Source organism: Canis aureus, chromosome 15, assembly GCF_053574225.1.
Source record: "Canis aureus isolate CA01 chromosome 15, VMU_Caureus_v.1.0, whole genome shotgun sequence".
NCBI lineage: Eukaryota > Metazoa > Chordata > Mammalia > Carnivora > Canidae > Canis > Canis aureus.
Window position 1 is genome coordinate 58,820,209 of NC_135625.1, and position 19,513 is coordinate 58,839,721.

The 19,513-nt window shown below is 41.7% G+C and overlaps 1 protein-coding gene across 3 annotated transcripts in view; it reads left to right on the forward strand.

Annotated features, from left to right (window-relative positions):
• The first annotated feature begins 4,293 nt into the window (after positions 1-4,293).
• The window catches only part of IFT56 (intraflagellar transport 56), a 54,656-nt gene continuing 39,436 nt past the window's right edge, over positions 4,294-19,513 (forward strand). Inside the window, exons 1-6 of one of the 3 annotated variants that reach the window (XM_077850093.1) lie at positions 4,294-4,369; positions 5,264-5,548; positions 6,359-6,496; positions 10,007-10,099; positions 12,307-12,421; positions 14,285-14,334. In XM_077850093.1, the coding sequence (XP_077706219.1) occupies positions 5,546-5,548; positions 6,359-6,496; positions 10,007-10,099; positions 12,307-12,421; positions 14,285-14,334 (399 nt within the window). In that variant the 5' untranslated portion in view covers positions 4,294-4,369; positions 5,264-5,545. Of the gene's footprint in view, positions 4,370-5,263; positions 5,549-6,358; positions 6,497-10,006; positions 10,100-12,306; positions 12,422-14,034; positions 14,128-14,284; positions 14,335-19,513 lie in introns of those variants that run through there. The other 2 variants (XM_077850092.1, XM_077850094.1) reach the window with 2 other exon arrangements.

Here is a 19,513-nt window from a genome sequence, read left to right on the forward strand (position 1 = left end):
AATGAGCTCCATTATTCACCTAGGTGCCCTAATTGTTAATATCTGAGGGTTTTTTTTCTCATGAGACTTTTTCCTTAAGGAAAATCCACCCTAGTAAGAAATGCCAAACCTCACTGTCTTTCACATTGCCTCAGAACTCATGGCCCTAGTGAATGACAGCTGAGTGACAGGTGGTCTCCAAGGACCAGCAGTCAATAGCATCATGCTAAATTGGAGTAATAGACTCTGGGACATCACTCTGAAATAACGTCTGGATTACTTTCAAAAACAAAACACACAGATCTAGGGGCACCTGGGTGGCTCAGTCAGTTAAGCATCTGACTTTTGATTTCAGCTCAGTCATGATCTCAGGGTCATGAGATCGAGCCCTCAGTAGGCTACATGTTCAGTGGGGAATCTGCTTGAGAATCTCTCTCTCCCTCTGCTCTGTCTCTGTCAAATAAATATATCTTTTTAAAAAAACTCATTGATCAGGGCTCCTGGGTAGCTTAGTCAGTTAAGCATCTGCTTTCGGCTTAGCTCATGATCCCAGGGTCCTGGGATCGAGTCTCGCATTGGGCTCCCTGCTCAGTGGGGAGTGCTTCTCCCTCTCCTGCTCTGCCTGCTTGTGCTCTCTATGTCTCTGTCAAATAAATAAAATCCTTTCAAAAAACCTCATTGATCTAGCAAGGTGCAATTTCCATGTCATAAAATTCACCTGTTTCAAATGTAAAATTCACTGTTTTCTGGTAAATTTACATAGTCATACATCCATTACCACAGTCTGGATTATTTTTTTTACAATCTCCCAGAAACTGCTGTTCTGTTGCCACCGCAATAAAGCTGCCAGTTGCAACTTTACCTCTTGCTCATGCAATCAGCTTTTCTGTGTCTATGTTATCATATGTTTCATAATACCTTCGGTTCAGCTACAGTTGGAAATAATAGCTTCTTCTCAAGTACACTCCATATGCCAAATTCTGCCCTGCATAATTACAGCTACAGTTCAAACAACCTCTACAGGGATTTAGAGGTTTAAAGAAGTATCCCAAACTACTGGAAATCAGATGTTATTTCAATAGATCTAGCAAGATCTACAGGTTGTTTATACCATTACTAGCAATATCGCCCTTAGACTCTGGTAACAAAAGGCCTGCTCTGAGGCCATGGAGCCAAGGTGCTCTCCTCACCATGCTATAGTGCCTAGGACTCTGAATCACCTGCCCATTCAACCCAAAGCCTGTTTCACCCAAGCCTGAGCAGGTCTCTTCTCTGAGCCTGACCTGCCTGTAGGAATCAGGAGGTGACAGCTTTCAGGGGAGTAGGTGACTCCACACAGGACACACAGCACCTCAGTGTAGGATGGAGCCTGGGCTGAGAAGTGAAGGAGATGGGCAGAGGGCTGGGGCTGGCTCTCTCCACCCTGCCATCTCAAGCAACAGATTTCTGGGAAGTCTGAGATTTTTTTTTTTTTTTAAGATTTTATTTATTTATTCATGAGAGTCAGAGAGAGAGAAAGAGGCCTCTAGAGACATAGGCAGAGAAAGAAGCAGGCTCCACACAGGGAGCCTGATGTGGGACTCAATCCCGGGACTCCAGGATCACACCCTGGGCTAAAGTCAGGTGCTCAAACACTGAGCCACCCACGGATCCCAAGTCTGAGAATTCTAAATTGCAACCTGACCTTCTCCAGAATGGTGTATTTGTCAAGTCAGGGGGATAAAAATATTTTGCCTAACAGTTTGCCAGGTTAATTTAAAATATTTCAAAATTTAGGGGACCTGGGTGGCTCAGTGGTTGAGCATCTGCCTTCGGCTCAGGTCATGATCCTGGGGTCCTGGTATTGAGTCCTGCATTGGGCTCCCTGTGTGGAGCCTGCTTCTCCCTCTGCCTATGTCTCTGCCTCTCTCTGTGTGTCTCTCATGAATAAATAAAAAAAAAAACCTTAAAATTAATAAACAATAAAATTTTTCAATATTTAGAAATATGGTATGTGGAAATCTGTTTGTGTGACTTCGTTTGCATGAAATGTTCAGAATAGGCAAATCCACAAAGACAGAAAACAGATTAAGTGGTTGCCAGAGGTTAAGGGGAGGAAAGGAATGATGAATGAGTACTGATGGATATAGGGTTTCTTTTGGGGATGATGAAAGTGTTCCAGAATTTGATAGTGGTAACGGAGGCACAACTCTGCATCCCTTGCTATCTGAAAGTGTTCCTATGAAAACTTTCCTAAGCTAAAATGTCTTAAAGTAATTACTAGTGGGACGGCTGGGTGGTTCAGTTGGTTGAACAACGGACTCTTGATTTTGGGTCAGGTCATGATCTCAGGGTCATGGAATGGAGCCCTGCATTGAGCTCCAAGGTATGTGCTCAGCATGGAACCTGCTTGAATCTCTCTCTGCCCCTCCCCCACCCTCCATTTGTGTGCATGCTTTCTCTCTCTCTCTCTCCTTCTAAAACAAATGAATCTTTTTTAAAAAAAGAAAAGCAATCACTATTAATGTATATGGGAAAATTTTCAGGCACTCCCAGATCCAAATAATCACCTCTCTTTCCTGATACCTTAGGGCACATCTTGCTAATAGATGCATGGAGTAAATCTAGATTAAGCACAGACACTCACAGACACAACAAAGCTCAGGTGGCTTGATGCTGGGACGCAGAGTGTGGTTCCCAATGAAGGACCTTGGCAGCACCACTCTTGCTGTTCAGGTACAAGCTGCCGCTCTTGATGAGATACAAGTGCTGCATGCTATTTTCACTTTTGCAAAGATTTCTTTTGGTTAGCAAAAACAGGTATTTATGCAGCTTTTCCATAAAAGTGAAGTGGCAAAACATGAACTTTCAAAAAGCAGGAGATACTTGTACTAAAAGTCCATGAATTATGTGCTTCAAAAGGATGTTTAATATTTGAATGATATTTCAATAAAGCAATTACAAAAATATGTAGACTTCCATAAAGAAGAGCTGAAAATTAATTTTGCTTTCAATTCAACTAAAAGTAGAGATATTTCGGGACGCCTGGGTGGCTCAGCAGTTGAGCGTCTGCCTTCAGCTCAGGGCATGATCCCATGGTCCTGGGATCGAGTCCCATGTCGGGCTCCCTGCATGGAGCCTGCTTCTATGTCTCTGCCTCTCTGTCTCTCATGAATAAATAAATAAAATATTTTAAAAAGTAGAGATATTTCTAACATTTGGTACCAGAAATATAAGTATAGTGCTGGTGATTTTGTGCATTTCTTAAGTCTATGCATATTCCTATCTTTCAATTTAAGGACACTTACATGTATACAAAAATGTATGTATCAGTGAATTAAGATATGCAGTCATTTATTTATTTATTTATTATTTATTTTTAATTTTTATTTACTTATGATAGTCACACAGAGAGAGAGAGACGCAGAGACACAGGCAGAGAGAGAAGCAGGCTCCATGCACCGGGAGCCTGACGTGGGATTCGATCCCGGGTGTCCAGGATCGCGCCCTGGGCCAAAGGCAGGCGCCAAACCGCTGCGCCACCCAGGGATCCCCCCTGCAGTCATTTATTTAATCTCCGAGTGAGGGGTGGTAGGAGGCAAGGGCTGGAGCATGGAGGAAGCAAAAGAATCTAGGAAACCACACCTGCCCTTATGAGTTTATGATAGTATACACGAGTCTCTATACGGCTAGTTGTATAGAGTGGTGTGCAATGTAACTCAACCATGCCACACCTACCTTTACACTTGGGAGGATACTCCAGATGTTAGTTCCTTAGTCTGCTAATTCTCAAGGTGAAACTTGGGATGCAAACACCAACAGACCCCACAATTCAGACAGATTGCTCCCCGCTGCCTCTGACCAGGGTCACGACGTAGGCCTTAGCGACTGTTAAAAGAAATCTGCAGGGATCCCTGGGTGGCGCAGCGGTTTGGCGCCTGCCTTTGGCCCAGGGCGCGATCCTGGAGACCCGGGATCGAATCCCACATCGGGCTCCCGGTGCATGGAGCCTGCTTCTCCCTCTGCCTGTGTCTCTGCCTCTCTCTCTCTCTCTCTGTGACTATCATAAATAAATAAAATTAATTAATTAATTAATTAATTAAAAAAAAAAAGAAATCTGCAAAAACACCTCAGGAGGTCATATAAAGTTGCCTCCCCAAAAGTCTGTGGGATGCTGTTCTGCCCGAGATAACAAGCACAATGTGTCAGGTGTGCAAGAAAAAAATATTAATTTGCAGCTTCGCGATAGGCACGGGACGTAGAACTTTTGCCTTTGTACTCTAGAAATGACATCACCAATGCACTCTGCCTTGAATGTTTTACAGTTCCAGGCCCCCAAAGCAGAACGGCCACCTCACTACAATCACACAGCAGCTAGACTGGGCGACGCCAGAAAAGATAGGATGATCAGGCAAGGAAATATTACAGGGGACCTAATCCGTGATCAATCAGCACATCCCAGGCCCTCAGACCCTTTCCCCCTGAATCTTCACCCTTTAAAAACCCTGCCTGCCCCCCCACCCCGGGTGGCTCAGTGGTTGAACCTCTGCCTTTGGCTCAGGTCCTAAACCCTGAACCCCGGGGTCCTGGAATCGAGTCCTGCGTCGGGCTCCCTGCACGGAGCCTGCTTCTCCCTCCGCCTGTGTCTCTCATGAATAAATTAATTAGATCTTTAAAAAATAAAATTAAAAAAAAAAAAAAAAAGCCCTGGCTGTAAGCCACTGTTGGGAAGAGTTTAGGTCTTCTGAGCATTGACTCCCCCTTCTGTGTGGCGCCCCATCAATATGCAGCCTTTCTTCGTTGCAAAAGTTCCGGGTGGTTGTTACTGGCTTGCGGGCCTCCCCCCCCCCCCCCGCCCACCTCCAAGTGAAACGAACCCTCCTTCCGCTCGATTGGACCGATTGTCCCTCAAGATTCCTTCCAGCTCCAACATTTCCACAGGGCGGTGCTTTCATCCTCCCCCTGCAGCCGTGGTAACTCAGTTCGGGAGCCAAGTAGATAAATTAAGTCGCCCAATCAACATGCAATTATTACAGGTCCTTATAACGTTTACCTATGTAAATAAGAAACTGTATTTTGGTGAATTCCCGCCTGCAAACGCCAACTCCCTGGGCTCAGCGCTTTCCCGCTAAGCCTCGGGGAGACCTGAGGCCCGGGATCACGTGCAAATCCGCGCCGCGGGTTGCTATGGAGCCCAACGCGGCCCAAACCGGAAGTGGTCCGTGAAAATCACTTTCCCAGGAAACTCGCACTTGAAAAACAAATGCCACTGGGATTCGGTGTTTTTTTTTTTTTTTTTCCTTAGAGTAAACCCGTAAGCAGAGATACGAAACTTCCGCTCCCGCAGCAGAGGACGACGTCTCTCCTCCTAAAGAACTTGCACGCCTGCGGCGGCGGAAGGGAGGCGGAACCAAAAAGCGGCGAGCACCGGTGCTCCCGAGAGCGCTTCTCAGCGAAGGACCGGGCTCCGCCCCCCCTTCCCTGCGGGTTGCTGTGGAGACGGAGAGAGCTGCGCGGATGCCGAGAGGCGCCGAGGCTGGGCCTCGGCTGTCGGTCCGGGGAAGGGGCTCACAGAACCAACGCCAAGATGGTGAGTGGCTCTGAACAGGGAGGGAGAACTTTGAGTAGATCCCAGGACTGGAGATCGGAGGTTCCCAGCACGCCTGTGGGTTAAGCGTAGGGGTGTGAGCGGAGGGGGAGCTCCCTGCGCTACCCCGGTTCTCTCGGGAGCCAGGGATGCAGCTGTAAACACCTCCAGGCTTTCTTCCCCTGCTTCTCCCCCAACCCCCGCCCCTGAGCTGCCCGCCGGATGGTTAGAGGCCAAGGAAAGGCTGAGATGTCCCCACTCGAATGAATTGACAGAGAAGATGTAGTAGCCGTTGGGTTCAGCTCACGTCCAGGGCGATGGCCCTTTTGGAGAAATACGGGTTGTATAGAGTTTGAATGGGCTTCCCTGGGTTCGTTGTTAAGGATTTGACACGCTGATGCTCTGAGTTTAAAAACTGATCCTAGGGATCCCTGGGTGGCGCAGCGGTTTAGCGCCTGCCTTTGGCCCAGGGCGCGATCCTGGAGACCCGAGATCGAATCCCACGTCGGGCTCCCGGTGCATGGAGCCTGCTTCTCCCTCTGCCTATGTCTCTGCCTCTCTCTCTCTCTCTCTCTCTGTGTGTGTGACTATCATTAAAAAAAAAAAAAAAAACTGATCCTAGAGGCGCCTTCAGCCCAGGTCGTGACCCCGGGGTCCCGGGATCGAGTCCCTCATCACGCTCCCTGCAGGGAGCCTGCTTGTGTCTTTACCTCTCTCTCTGTGTCTCTCATGAATAAATAAAATATTTTTTTTTAAAAATAAAGCTGACCATTGGAATTGGATGTACAGCTGTTTTTGTTGCTTTCTTCACAGATGCTTTCAAGGGCCAAACCTGCTGTAGGCGGGGACCTGCCTCACACAGACAAAAGAAAGAAGAAAGGTAGGAAGATTCCGAAACTGGAGGAGCTGCTTTCGCAAAGGGATTTCACTGGAGCGATTACCCTGTTGGAGGTAATGCCCAAAGAAGGTTGCTTCTTAGGAGGTGGATGCCAGGAGCTGGTGGATGAATGCTTGGTTGAATGCTGGTTGCTATGCTGTTGGAACAGGTGGGTGCTGTAGGGGGGCTTCCTGCAAATCTAGTCAGGCACATGTTGCAGATTCCATGTTAACAATATACCTGATTAAAGATGAACTAAGAAGATATACTTCTTTTTTTTTTTTTTAAGATTTTATTTATTTATTCATGAGAGACACAGAGAGAGAGAGAGAGAGAGAGAGAGAGACAGGCAGAGGGAGAAGCAGGCCCCATGCAGGGAGCCTGACGCGGGACTGGATCCTGGGTCTCCAGGATCATGCCCTGGGCTGAAGGCAGCGCTAAACCGCTGAGCCACTCGAGCTGCCCGATATACTTCTTGAGGGATACTCTTAATTATGTCTAGTCCCACTGATGGTGAATTCAGCTAAAAATATGGAGGGACATTTATGTATTTATTTATTTAGATTTTACTTATTTATTCATGAGAAACACAGAGAGAGGCAGAGACATAGGCAGAGGGAGAAGCAGGCCCCCTGTGGGAATTGTAATGCGGGACTCAAGCCCGGGACCCGGGATCACAACCTGAGCCAAAGGCAGATGCTCAACCACTGAGCCACCCAGACGCCCCTGGAGGAACATTTAATATAGCATCAGTTCACACAATGTTTATCCTGACCCCTGGCCAATTTTGATTTATTCTTATTATATATTATAAAATTTGGATCATTTAAATAATACCATCATGCTTCATGCTTATTGTCTAGACTACTGTGTGTTCAGGGAATACTTCAAATCTCTATGGCAGTAGTTCTCAACTTTTTTTTTTTTTTTTTAGTTCTCAACTTTTAATATGCATCAGTATCACCTAGGGTACTTATTAAAATGTATATTCCTGGATTCCTGCCTAGGGATTCTGATTCTTTACAGATCAGTCGATAGTGGTGCTCAGGAACCTATATTTTTAACGAGTAGCCCAAGTGCTTCTGATGTAGGTGGTCCAAGGACACTATACTTTGAGAAACTGCCTTGTGAGCATCACACGTTATAGGAGAAATGAAGGGGCACACCAAACAATGAAAAGATGAAGTTTTTTTTTTTTTTAAAGATTTTATTTATTTATTCATGAGAGACACAGAGAGAGAGGCAGAGACACAGGCAGAGGGAGAAGCAGGCTCCACGCAGGGAGCCCGACGTGGGACTCGATCCCAGGACTCCAGAATCACACTCTGAGCTAAAGGCAGACCCCCAACCGCTAAGCCACCCAGGTGTCCCAACAATAATTGTTATAATTAGCTTCATATATTTCTTAGTCTTCCATGAGTAGTCCTGTTTCTCACTAGCTCTGATCTTGAGTACCTTGTTTGATTTTTTTGGTGTTAGCTTTCTCATCATTAAAGTAGGGAAATTGGCTTAGAAAGACTTTCTAGCTCTGCAAATCAATAGACTGAGTGGTAGGTATATTTTATCAGTCTCTTGTTTCTCTTCTTTCTTTAAGACAATGACCACATTTTCCTTATATGGAATCCCACACTGCTTTTAAGTTGTTGAGGAGGTTCTGTTCTGTGCTTACACTCTTAGATGGCCAGCCAAAGCACCATGATATATGGGGATGAGAACTGCTGTGGTTTGCAGGGAGAGGGTCTCATGAGCTCTTTTGTGCTTCCAGGCAATTTCTGGAGCAAATTTAGGGAGGCTTCAAATAAGTATTTCTTCAGACTTGAGGCACTGTTCTCAAATCCACAGCATTTTGTGAAAGAAAGATTTTTAATGTTAGGGCATTAACTACAGGAGTAAGTTCTTGTCCTAGACCAGAAAGGATTAATGGATGTCTTCATCTTGTAACAGTCAAGGCAGCCAGTGTTCTGTAACAATGATCTATAAATATGCAGTGGCTCCCTATTCAATTTTCTCCCCAATGTTTTTGGTTTATCAGCCTGTAGAATGGAAAACTCTCATCTTACCTTGGGAGTTCAAACTCCTCCTTCAAGGCCTCATTCCTTTCCTCCAAAACAGGACTAATGTTGGCAGGGGAATTCATAAATATTTTTTCACAGTGGACGTACATGAGGCTAGTGTTCTGAATATCGGTAATTCCTGTGGGCTCTGGTAAGCCTATTCAAGAATAATGGAATGATTTAAAGGCTTACTCTCAGTGAAAGGTCATACCTATGAATAAATATATGTGTGCCCTAATGGGACAGGTTTGAAGTGTGAGTTGGAAGGCAGTAGGACATGGAGGGTGAGAACACAGGTAATGGGGTCCATGGTCTGTCGTGGTCCCTGCTTCTATCTCCCCTGGCTGTGGTGGCCTTGAGTTCATTGCATCATCTCAGTAACCTTCAATTATATGGCATTAGATACTTCACATAATTCTCGTGTTCCTTAATAGCCCCCAGAATTGTTGTGGGATAACTCTTAAATACTTTCTGGAATAAGGTGTTAGTAAATGCAGAGAAACAAATGTGAAATTTTGAAAATATATGATTTTCTTTCAACTGGAAATATTAAGAGAACTAGAAATTTTCACCTTGTGAATGTCTAAGAAATTATCTGTGTTATAGTTTTCTTGAATAATGTATAAAGCAGATATTAAAATTCTTTTAATTCCTGACATTGAAAGGAATTGAGATGATCATACAGTTATATATTGTTTCACTAGAACATGTTTCAGTTGTTCTGTAGCCTTAATTGTTCCAGCATTTGATGATGCTTAGTGGAATAAATAAAATGTATATTCTGTTAGATGTTGCAACATTCAAAAGTAAATATGTTTCCATGACAATTAGGAGGTAATTGTGCTGGGGCACCTGGAAGGATCAGTCAGTTGAACCTCTGACTCTTTTTTTTTTTAAATATTTTATTTGTTTATTCATGAGAGACACATTTAGAGAGAGACAGGCAGAGACACAGGCAGAGGGAGAAGCAGGCTCCCTGTGGGGAGCCCAATGCAGGACAGATCCCAGGATCCCAGCCTGCGACCTGAACCAAAGGCAGTTGCTCAACCACTGAAGCACCCAGAACTCTGGGATCATGCCCTGAGCCAAAGGCAGATGAGCCTGCCCGCTGAGCCACCCAAGGAGTCCTGGAGTCTACCTTAAAATAAATAAATAAATAAAAATCTTAAAAAAAAAAAAAAGTAATTGTACTAAGTTCCCTATGTATAGGCTTAATTGAACACTATTGTCTAGCTTCTGTTACTTGTGATTTCCTATTTTTTATCAGTAGCTTAACATAATGGTTTGATTTTTAATTTTTTTTAAAGTAATCTCTACACCCAGTGTGGAGTGTGAACTCAACCCTGAGATCAAGAGCTCCACTGAATAAGCCAGCCAGGCACCCCAACATAGCAGTTTTTTAAAGAGAATTTATTAAAAGTTTTTCTTTCTTTCTTCCTTCCTTCCTTTCCCTCTCTCTTTCTTTTCTTCTTTCCTCCCTCCATCCTTCTCTCCCACCCTTCCTTTTTTTCATAAAATTTTAAATTGAAGTTCAAACGTCATGTTGGGGAACAAGAAGAGGATACTAATTTGTGGATTGGATACTGTGCTTTTCACCTGGGTGACTACAAGAGAGCTTTGGAGGTTAGTAAAAAAAAAAAAAAAAAAAAAAATATATATATATATATATATATATATATATATAACATAAGGATTTTGAAAAACTTTTTAAGCTTTGTATTATAATAATACATGCTTCTGGTAAAATTTAAACACTACACAAGGAAGAAAGTAAAAAGAAAAAACATCACCTGTCTGCCTTCCCCAATCCTATTTCTTTGTTAACAGAGGCAACCATTGGCTCTTGCTTGATGTATTGCTTCAGAAATCTTCTATAAATTAAAAAAAAAAAAATATATATATATATATATATTTATATATGTCTAATTTATTCTTTGCTTTTAGGTATATACTAATGAGATTGTTGAAAATATTTATAGTAGTATTTCTTAAGGAAATCTTTAGAAGAAGAGAAATAAATCCTTTTGATAAAATTGCCATGATGCTTTTCTCAAAAGAAGTTTACTTTTATTGTGCTGGGCTAATTTTAGACATAGGAAAGATTATATTATCTTTATATTTGTGCAAGTTGGATTTCAAAAATTGTTTTTCTTGGTCATTGTAAACAGCACCTATCTAATGAGCAACCTATAAGATTATGAATCTAGATAAAATTTTAGTCGCCTTTTGTCAAGCAGTTTTTAAAGCATAAATGAAATTATTTGAACATTTTCTACATATCCTTACCCCCAAATGTAATCTAAGGATATTTATAAAACCTGCATAACCAGGCGAAAGTGTCCAAGATTAGGTAATGAGGAGGTATGACAAAGGACAAAAACAACAAAATCAGTGAGGGCAGAAGGAAGGTATGAAACAGACAGATTAGAGGCTGCTGGTGTTGGTGAAAGATAGAGGGGAAAGAGAGTAGCCCAAGTATAGGAAGAAAAAGAAACAAAGGTAACTGGTAAAGTCTGATAAATAGAGTGTGTGGAAAACATGGTTGACAAAATGAATCTCGGGAAGTGTTCTTTTCAGGAAGAAAATGCCTTTTTAAAAAACACTGTTTTGTTTATTTGAGATGGAGAGAGAGAGTGTGTGTGTGCAAGTGCATGAGCAGGGGAGAGGAACAGAGGGAGAAGCAGGCTCCCCACTGAAGCAGGGAGCCTGATGTGGGGCTTGATCCCAGGATCCCGAGATCATTATCTGAGCCAAAGGTAGACACTTAACAGACTGAGCCACCCAGGTGCCATGAAAATGACTTTTTAGGGATCCCTGGGTGGTGCAGCGGTTTAGCGCCTGCCTTTGGCCCAGGGCACGATCCTGGAGACCTGGGATCGAATCCCACGTCGGGCTCCCGGTGCATGGAGCCTGCTTCTCCCTCTGCCTATGTCTCTGCCTCTCTCTCTCTGTGTGTGTGGCTATCATAAATAAATAAAAATTAAAAAAAAAAGAAAAAGAAAATGACTTTTTAAAATGTAAAGCCAAATAAGTAAAGCCAGAAAACAATTAGAATGAAATAGTATTGGTAGTATATTAAGGTTATCAAATATTAAGTTAACTGAACCTATGCATTTCTTTTATTTTTTTAAGTTAGCAAAAATAAAGTATTTTAGTTACTTTTTTTTTTAATTTTTATTTATTTATGATAGTCACAGAGAGAGAGAGGCAGAGACATAGGCAGAGGGAGAAGCAGGCTCCATGCACCGGGAGCCCGACGTGGGATTCGATCCCGGGTCTCCAGGATCGGGCCTGGGGCCAAAGGCAGGCGCCAAACCGCTGCGCCACCCAGGGATCCCTTAGTTACTTTTCATTTCTGTAGTTTGTTAGCCCATATCATTGTTCAAAAGGAAAAAAAAAAGTTTAAGATTATGTGGAAAACAGGGATGCCTGGGCAGTGCAGTCGGTGTCTGACTCTTGGTTTTGACTCAGGTCATGAGGTCTAGCCCTGCCTCCAGCTCCATGCTCAGCAGGCCATCTACTTAAGATTCTCTTCTTCCTTTGCCCCTCCTCCTGCACATGAATGGGCCCATGCCCTCTCTCTCAAATAAATAAGTCTTAAAAAAAATTTTTTTTTTAATTAGGTGGACAACTGTCCCCCTTGGGGGACAATAGGATTGAACTATAGCTTCAGTATTTAATCTTGCAGGTACAGAATAGTTCAGGAGCATATAGGATTCCCTAAATGTGAAGTTGCCCAATCTCAGTAAGAAATCCTATTCCATTATAGAAGAATGGCTCATCGGTTGCTTTACTGCCGAAATGAGATCCCTGCTTAATATATATTTCAGGAATATGAAAACGCAACAAAAGAGGAAAATTGCAATCCTGAAGTCTGGGTGAACCTAGCCTGTACCTACTTTTTTCTTGGAATGTATAAACAAGCTGAAGCAGCTGGATTTAAAGGTAAAATGGCCCCTTTTAATATCTAGTACTCATCACTAATGATATGAGTTATTTTAGAGATTTTAAAACATTTAATTCATTTTTCTATGGAGAATCCAAGCACAATTAGAAAACTGAAAAATAGGGCACCTGGCTGGCTCAGTCAGTAGAGCATGTGACTCTTGATCTTGGGGTTGTAAGTTCAAGACCCATGTTGGGAGTCGAGATTACTTAAAAATAAAATCTTTAAAAAGAAAAGAAAACTAAACAATAGATTTAATCTTCAAAGAACATTGAATCTAAGCAACTTTATTTATTTTATTTTTTTAAAGATTTTATTTATTTATTCATGAGAGACACACACAGAGAGAGAGAGAGAGAGAGAGAGAGAGAAAGAGGCAGAGGCACAGGCAGAGGGAGAAGCAGGCGCCATGCAGGGAGCCTGACATGGGACTCGATCCCGGGACTCCAGGATCACACCCTGGGCCAAAGGCAGCTGCCAAACTGCTGAGCCACCCAGGGATCCCTGAATCTAAGCAACTTTAAAGAGAGAGTTAATCTCTATGCTGCTTCCTCTCCCCACCCTACCTATAGCAGACAAGCAGGGTAAGAGAAGCAAAAGGGCAAGTTATCTTTCTTAGGCCCCCTCATGGTAGGATATTCATGCTGTTGTAGGAGCTGAGGATACTTGTCTAAGCCCTACCAATATGGATTTTATAGCTGTTTTCCCTGCTTCTGAGTGAAAAGCCAAGTAATTTCCACTTGAAGAATTCAGACTTATTTTTATTTGCTTTATTTGTCCTGACAGCTGTCTAAGAAGAACTGGACATCAACCTGCAAGTAAGAATAGGACAAAGAAAAACAGGGGAGGAAAGATAAAAATAATGAGAGTATGAATCAGATTAAATTCAAAGAAATGTAGAGAAATTGGCCAAGGGGATGTTTGTTAGGAAATTTGTTAGGAAAGAATATATTCTAAGATAGAATTCTTAGAGAATTAACTGATATATACATATTTAGGAACTATTCCAGCTCAGATTCATGGGTCTTGTGGAACTTGAAGCCTTTCTTAATCACTACACAAACTATTTCCAGTGTACTAATGTCGTTTTTCTTAATTTAGTTATACGAGCCTTTAAGTTATTATTTATCTCATGTTTCTAGACTTTATCTGTACCTAAAAGAGTGTTAGACACATAGAAAGTGATCAAGGTAGCTAGCTATCTTTCCATTTAATTTTTTCTTTTTTATGCTTTGAAGTATGATTTTTTTCTGTAAAAAGACCGTAGGGTTAGGTATCTAGATTTAGGAAAATTCTTCAACAGTGAAAAGGGGATTTGGAACTTGAAAGATGTTTACCTTTTCATTTGGTTGACTGTTTCAGTGTGGCAGATTATCATGCTAGAAGATACATGGAGTAGAGACTGGGCTAATATTTAAGAAAATATGGCCATATAATTGTAGAAAAGGAGATTTTAGAAGGGATTGACAAGGAATACTTGGAAGAACAGCTGAATGACACTGGATTTCTACATGAATTGAGATAAACAAAACTGTTTATTTCCAGTGTTTGGTTAGTGTGTGAACAGCCCAGCTGTGGGCTGGTACTGGAACTGTGTGTGTGACGTTGTGCTGTGGGTCACCATGATGAAATCAAGTAGAACAAGTGCTGGGGAAGAACAGAACTTTTTTTTTTCTGGTTCCTGATGCTGTTGCTGCCACTGCAGGTAGAGACCAGACTAAAATAATATATATGATGGTAGAGACAGATTAGGATCACATAGATAAAGATTTGAGAAGATTATCTGAGTATCACTCCTGTCGTTCTTGCAAGGGACTAAGTGTCATAGACAGTAATAAGCAGCTTGAACTTTTTTTTTTCAGCTCCAAAAAGCCGACTTCAAAACCGCCTCCTCTTCCACTTGGCTCATAAGGTATTTATGTTCTCATTTCACACTTCTTGTTTTGAAAATATTTTTTCTTCCTTCTTGTTAAAAACAATGGTGAAAAAAATAAGAAATGCTTATTAATAATAGTTCTAGAACAAGTAGAATATAGGTATTAATTTTATAGGATTTTTCACCCTTAGTGTTTTTACACTACTAATCTGTTAAGAGATGTTAAATTGTTGTTCTTTTTGTTTGTTTGTTTAAAGATTTTATTTATTTATTCATGAGAGACACAGAGAGAAAGAGAGGCAGAGACACAGGCAGAGGGAGAAGCAGGCTCCATACAGGAAGCCCGATGTGGGACTCGATCCCGGGTGTCCAGGATCAGGCCCTGGGCCGAAGGCAATGCGAAACCACTGAGCCACCTGGGCTGCCCAGTTGTTGTTCTTCTTAAAAGTAATAGTCATTGAAGATCAGTTTCTTTCAACTATCCTATTGTCTCTTGGAAGCAGACTGAAAGAAGCTTTGTCTTAACTCCTAGAAATACACATTTTTCAAAATTGCCTTAGAGGAATAAGGTTTGTTTTGTTTTGTTTTTTTAAGAGAGAGGGAGAGGGATGACTTGGTGGCTCAGTCAGTTAAGTGTCTGCCTTCAGCTCGGGTCATGATCCTGGGGTCCTGGGATTGGGCCCTGCATCTGGTTCCTTGCTCAGTGGAGAGCCTGCTTCTCCCTTTCCCTCTGCCTCTCCCTCTGCTTGTGTGTGCACGCGCTCTCTCTCTCTTTCTCTCTCTCCCTCTCTCAAATAAATAAATAAATAAATAAATAAATAAATAAATAAAATCTTTAAAAGGAGAGAGGGGGAGAGAGAGAGAGAAAGACAGAGCATGCAAGAGTGAGGGGTGCAGAGGAAGAGCGAGAGAGAATCTTAAGCAGGTTTCATACCTAGTGTGGAGCCTGATGTGGGGCTCAATCTCACAACCGTAAGGTCATGACCTGAGCTGAAATCAAGAGTTGGGTGCTTAACTGACTGAGCCACCCAGCTGCCCCTTTTTAAAAAGTTTTTATTTATTCATTTAAGTAACCTCTACACCCAACATGGGACTCAAACTCACAACCCCAAGATCAAGAGTCACTATCTACCTACTGAGCCAGCCAGGTACCGTTGCCTTACAGCAATAATTTCTTTTTTTCTTTTTTTTTTTATATAGCAATAATTTCAATCATCATCATAAAATGGTTTTTAAAAATAATTTTCCACATTATAGAGGTTACATATTAATTATATTAAAATATAAGTAAGCAAAAATTGAAGAAGGAAGTAACATCTATACCCACTAAAAAGTAGAATTACAGGGCAATATCCCTGATGAACATGGATGCAAAAATTCTCAATAAAATAATAGCAAATCAAATTCAACAGTACATTAAAAGAATTATTCACTGCAATCAAATGGGATTTATTCCTGGGCTGCAGGGTGATTCAATATTTGCAAATCAATCAATGTGATATACCATATTAATAAAAGAAAGGATAAAAAACATCCTGTCAATAGATGCAGAAAAAGCATTTGACAAAATACAGCATCTTTTTTTTTTAAGATTTTATTTATTTATTTATTCATGAGAGACACAGAGAGAGAGAAAGGCAGAGACACAGGCAGAGGGAGAAGCAGGCTCCATGCAGGGAGCCCGATGTAGGACTCGATCCCAGGTCTCCAGGATCACACCCTGGGCTGAAGGTGGCACCAAACCGCTGAGCCACCCAGGTTGCCCTACAGCATCTTTTCCTTTTTTTTTTTTTTTTTTTATCTTTTCCTAGTAAAAACCCGAAGTAGAGATAGATGGACCTCAACATCAATAAAGGCCATATACAAAAGACCCACAGCTAATATTATCCTCAGTGGGGAAAAACTGAGAGCCTTTCCCCTATGGTCAGGAACAAGACAAGGATGTCGACTCTAACAATTACTAATAAACATGGTATTGGAAGTCTTAGCCTCAGCAATCAGACAACAAAAAGAAATAAAAGGCATCTAAACTGGCAAGGAAGAAGTCAAACTTTCACTATTTGTAGACAACATGATATTCTGTAAAAAACCTGAAAAACTCCACCAAACAATTGCTAGAACTAATACATGAATTCAGCAAAGTCGCAGGATATAAAATCAATGTGCAGAGGGGATGCCTGGGTGGCCCAGTGGTTGAGTGTCTGCCTTTGGCTCAGGGTGTGATCCCAGGGTTCTGAGATCAAGTCCCACATTGGGCTCTCCCTCTGCCTATGTCTCTGCCTCTCTCTGTGTCTCTCATGAATAAATAAAAAAATCTTTAAAAAAAAATCAATGTGCAGAAATCTGTTGCATTTCTATACACCACCAACAAAGCAGCAGAAAAAGAAATCAAGGAATTGATCCCATTTACAATTGCATCAAAAATCTTAATATATCTAGGAATAAATCTAACTAAAGAAATAAAAGATCTATACTCTGAAAAGTATAGAACACCTATGAAAGAAATTAAAGAGGACACAAAGAAATGGAAAAGCATTCCATGAACAAACATTGTTCAAGTGTCTATACTACCCAAAGCAATCTACACACTTAATGCAATCCCCATCAAAATACCACTAGCATTTTTCACAGAGCTGGAATAATTTGTATGGAACCACAAAAGACCCCGAATAGCCAAAGCAATTCTGAAAAAGAAAAACAAAACTGGAGGCATCATGATTTTGGATTTCAAACTATATTACAAAAGTATAGTGCTCAAGACAGTACAGTACTGGCACAAAAACAGGGACGTAGATCAGTGGAACAGAATAGAGAATCCAGAAATAGATCCACAACTATATAGTCAATTAATCTTCATCAAAGCAGGAAAGAATAACCAATGGAAAAAAAGACATTATCTCCAAATGGTATTCGAGGGCAGCCCCTGTGGCGCAGTGGTTTAGCGCCGCCTGCAGCCTGGGGTGTGATCCTGGAGATCCGGGATCGAGTCCCATGTCAGGTTCCCTGCATGGAGCCTGCTTCTCCCTCTGCCTGTGTCCCAGCCATTCTCTCTCTCTTTCTCTCTCTCTCTCTCTCAATAAATAAATAAATAAAATCTAAAAATTAAAAAATTAAAAAATTTAAAAAAAGAAAGTTAAAAAAAAACAAAACAAATGGTATTTGGAAAACTGAACAGCCACATGCAAAATGAAACTGGACCACTTTCTTACGCCATACACATACAAAAATAAATTTAAAATGAATGAAAGACCTAAATGTGAGACAGGAAACTATCAAAATCCTAGAAGAGGGATCCCTGGGTGGCGCATGGGATCCCTGGGTGGCGCAGTGGTTTGGCGCCTGCCTTTGGCCCAGGGCGCGATCCTGGAGACCTGGGATCGAATCCCACGTCGGGCTCCCGGTGCATGGAGCCTGCTTCTCCCTCTGCCTGTGTCTCTGCCTCTCTCTCTCTCTGTGAGACTATCATAAATAAATAAAAATTTATAAAAAAAAAAAATCCTAGAAGAGAACACAGGCAGCAATCTTTTTGACGTCAGCTGTAGCAACTTCTTACTAGACATGTCTCCTGAGGCAAGGAAAACAAAAGCCAAAATGAACTATTGGGACTTCATCAAGATAAAAAGCTTCTGCACAACAAAGGAAACAACAAAACTAAAAGGCAGCCTACAGGATGGGAGAATATATTTGCAAACGACATATCTGGTAAAGGGTTAGTATCCAAAATCTACAAAGAACTTATCAAACTCAACACCTAAAAAATTAAGAAATGGGCAGAAGACATGAATAGACACTTAGCCAAACAAGATATCCAGGTGGCTAACAGACATAGGAAAAGATGCTCAACATCACTCATTTTCAGGGAAATACAAATCAAAACCATGATGTGATACTATCTCACACCTGTCAGGATGGCTAAAATTAACAACACAAGAAACAACAGGTGTTGGTGAGAATAAAGACAAAGGGGAACCCTCTTGCACTATTGGTAGAAACACAAACTGGTGCAGGTGCTCTGGAGAAGGATATGGAAGTTCTTTAAAGTGTTACAAATAGAACTGCCCTGGGATACCTGGGTGGCTCAGTCAGTTAAGCATCTGACTAGGGCTCAGGTCATGTTCTCAAGATCCTGGGATGGAGCCCTGAGTCAAGCTCCTTGCTCAGTGGGGAGTCTGCTTCTCCCTCTCCCTCTGTCCCTCCCCCTGCTTGTGTTCTCTTTTTTTTCTTTCTCTCTCTCTCAAATTAATAAAGATAATTATTTTTTTTTAATTTTTTTTTAATTTATTTATGATAGTCAGAGAGAGAGAGAGAGAGAGGCAGAGACATAGGCAGAGGGAGAAGCAGGCTCCATGCACCGGGAGCCCGACGTGGGATTCGATCCTGGGTCTCCAGGATCGCGCCCTAGGCCAAAGGCAGGCGCCAAACCGCTGCGCCACCCAGGGATCCCAAGATAATTATTTTTATATGCATATTTATATTTTATTTTTTGTTTTGCATGATGAGACATGCTGAATATACATTTTTGTATTCTGCTTTTATTTTTTACTTATCTGTATACAATGAGCATATCCCCAAGTCACTAGTCTTTAAGACTATGACTTTTTAAAATAGTTTTTATAATATTTCATTGTATGCATGTTTCCTAGTTATTTGACTTTTAGATTATATGTATATATTTATCTTTAATTTTTTTAATAGTTATACACAACACCCGGTGATCATCACAAATGCATTCCTAATCCCCATACCATATTTAATCCATCCCTCCCACCCACCTCCCCTCTGGTACCATCATTAAGGGTCTGTTTCTTGGTTTGCCTGTCCCTCTCTTCTTTTCCCTATGGCTCATTTGTTTTGTTTCTCTTCTTTTTTTTTTTTTTTTTAAGATTTTATTTATTCATGAGAGACACAGAGAGAGAGAGAGAGGCAGAGACATAGGCAGAGAGAGAAGTAGGCTCCCTGTGGGGAGCCTGATGTGGGCTTAATCCCAGGACCCTAGGATCACACCCTGAGCCAAAGGCAGACACTCAAGCACTGAGCCCCCCCAGGTGTCCCTGTTTTTTTTTTCTTAAATTCCACATATGAGTGAAGTCATATGGTATTTGTCTTTCTCTAACTGATATCTTACTTGGCATTACACTTTCTAGATCCATCCATGTTGCCTTGCCCCAAATGGCAAAATTTCATTCTTTTCTATGGCTGAGTTATATTCCATTGT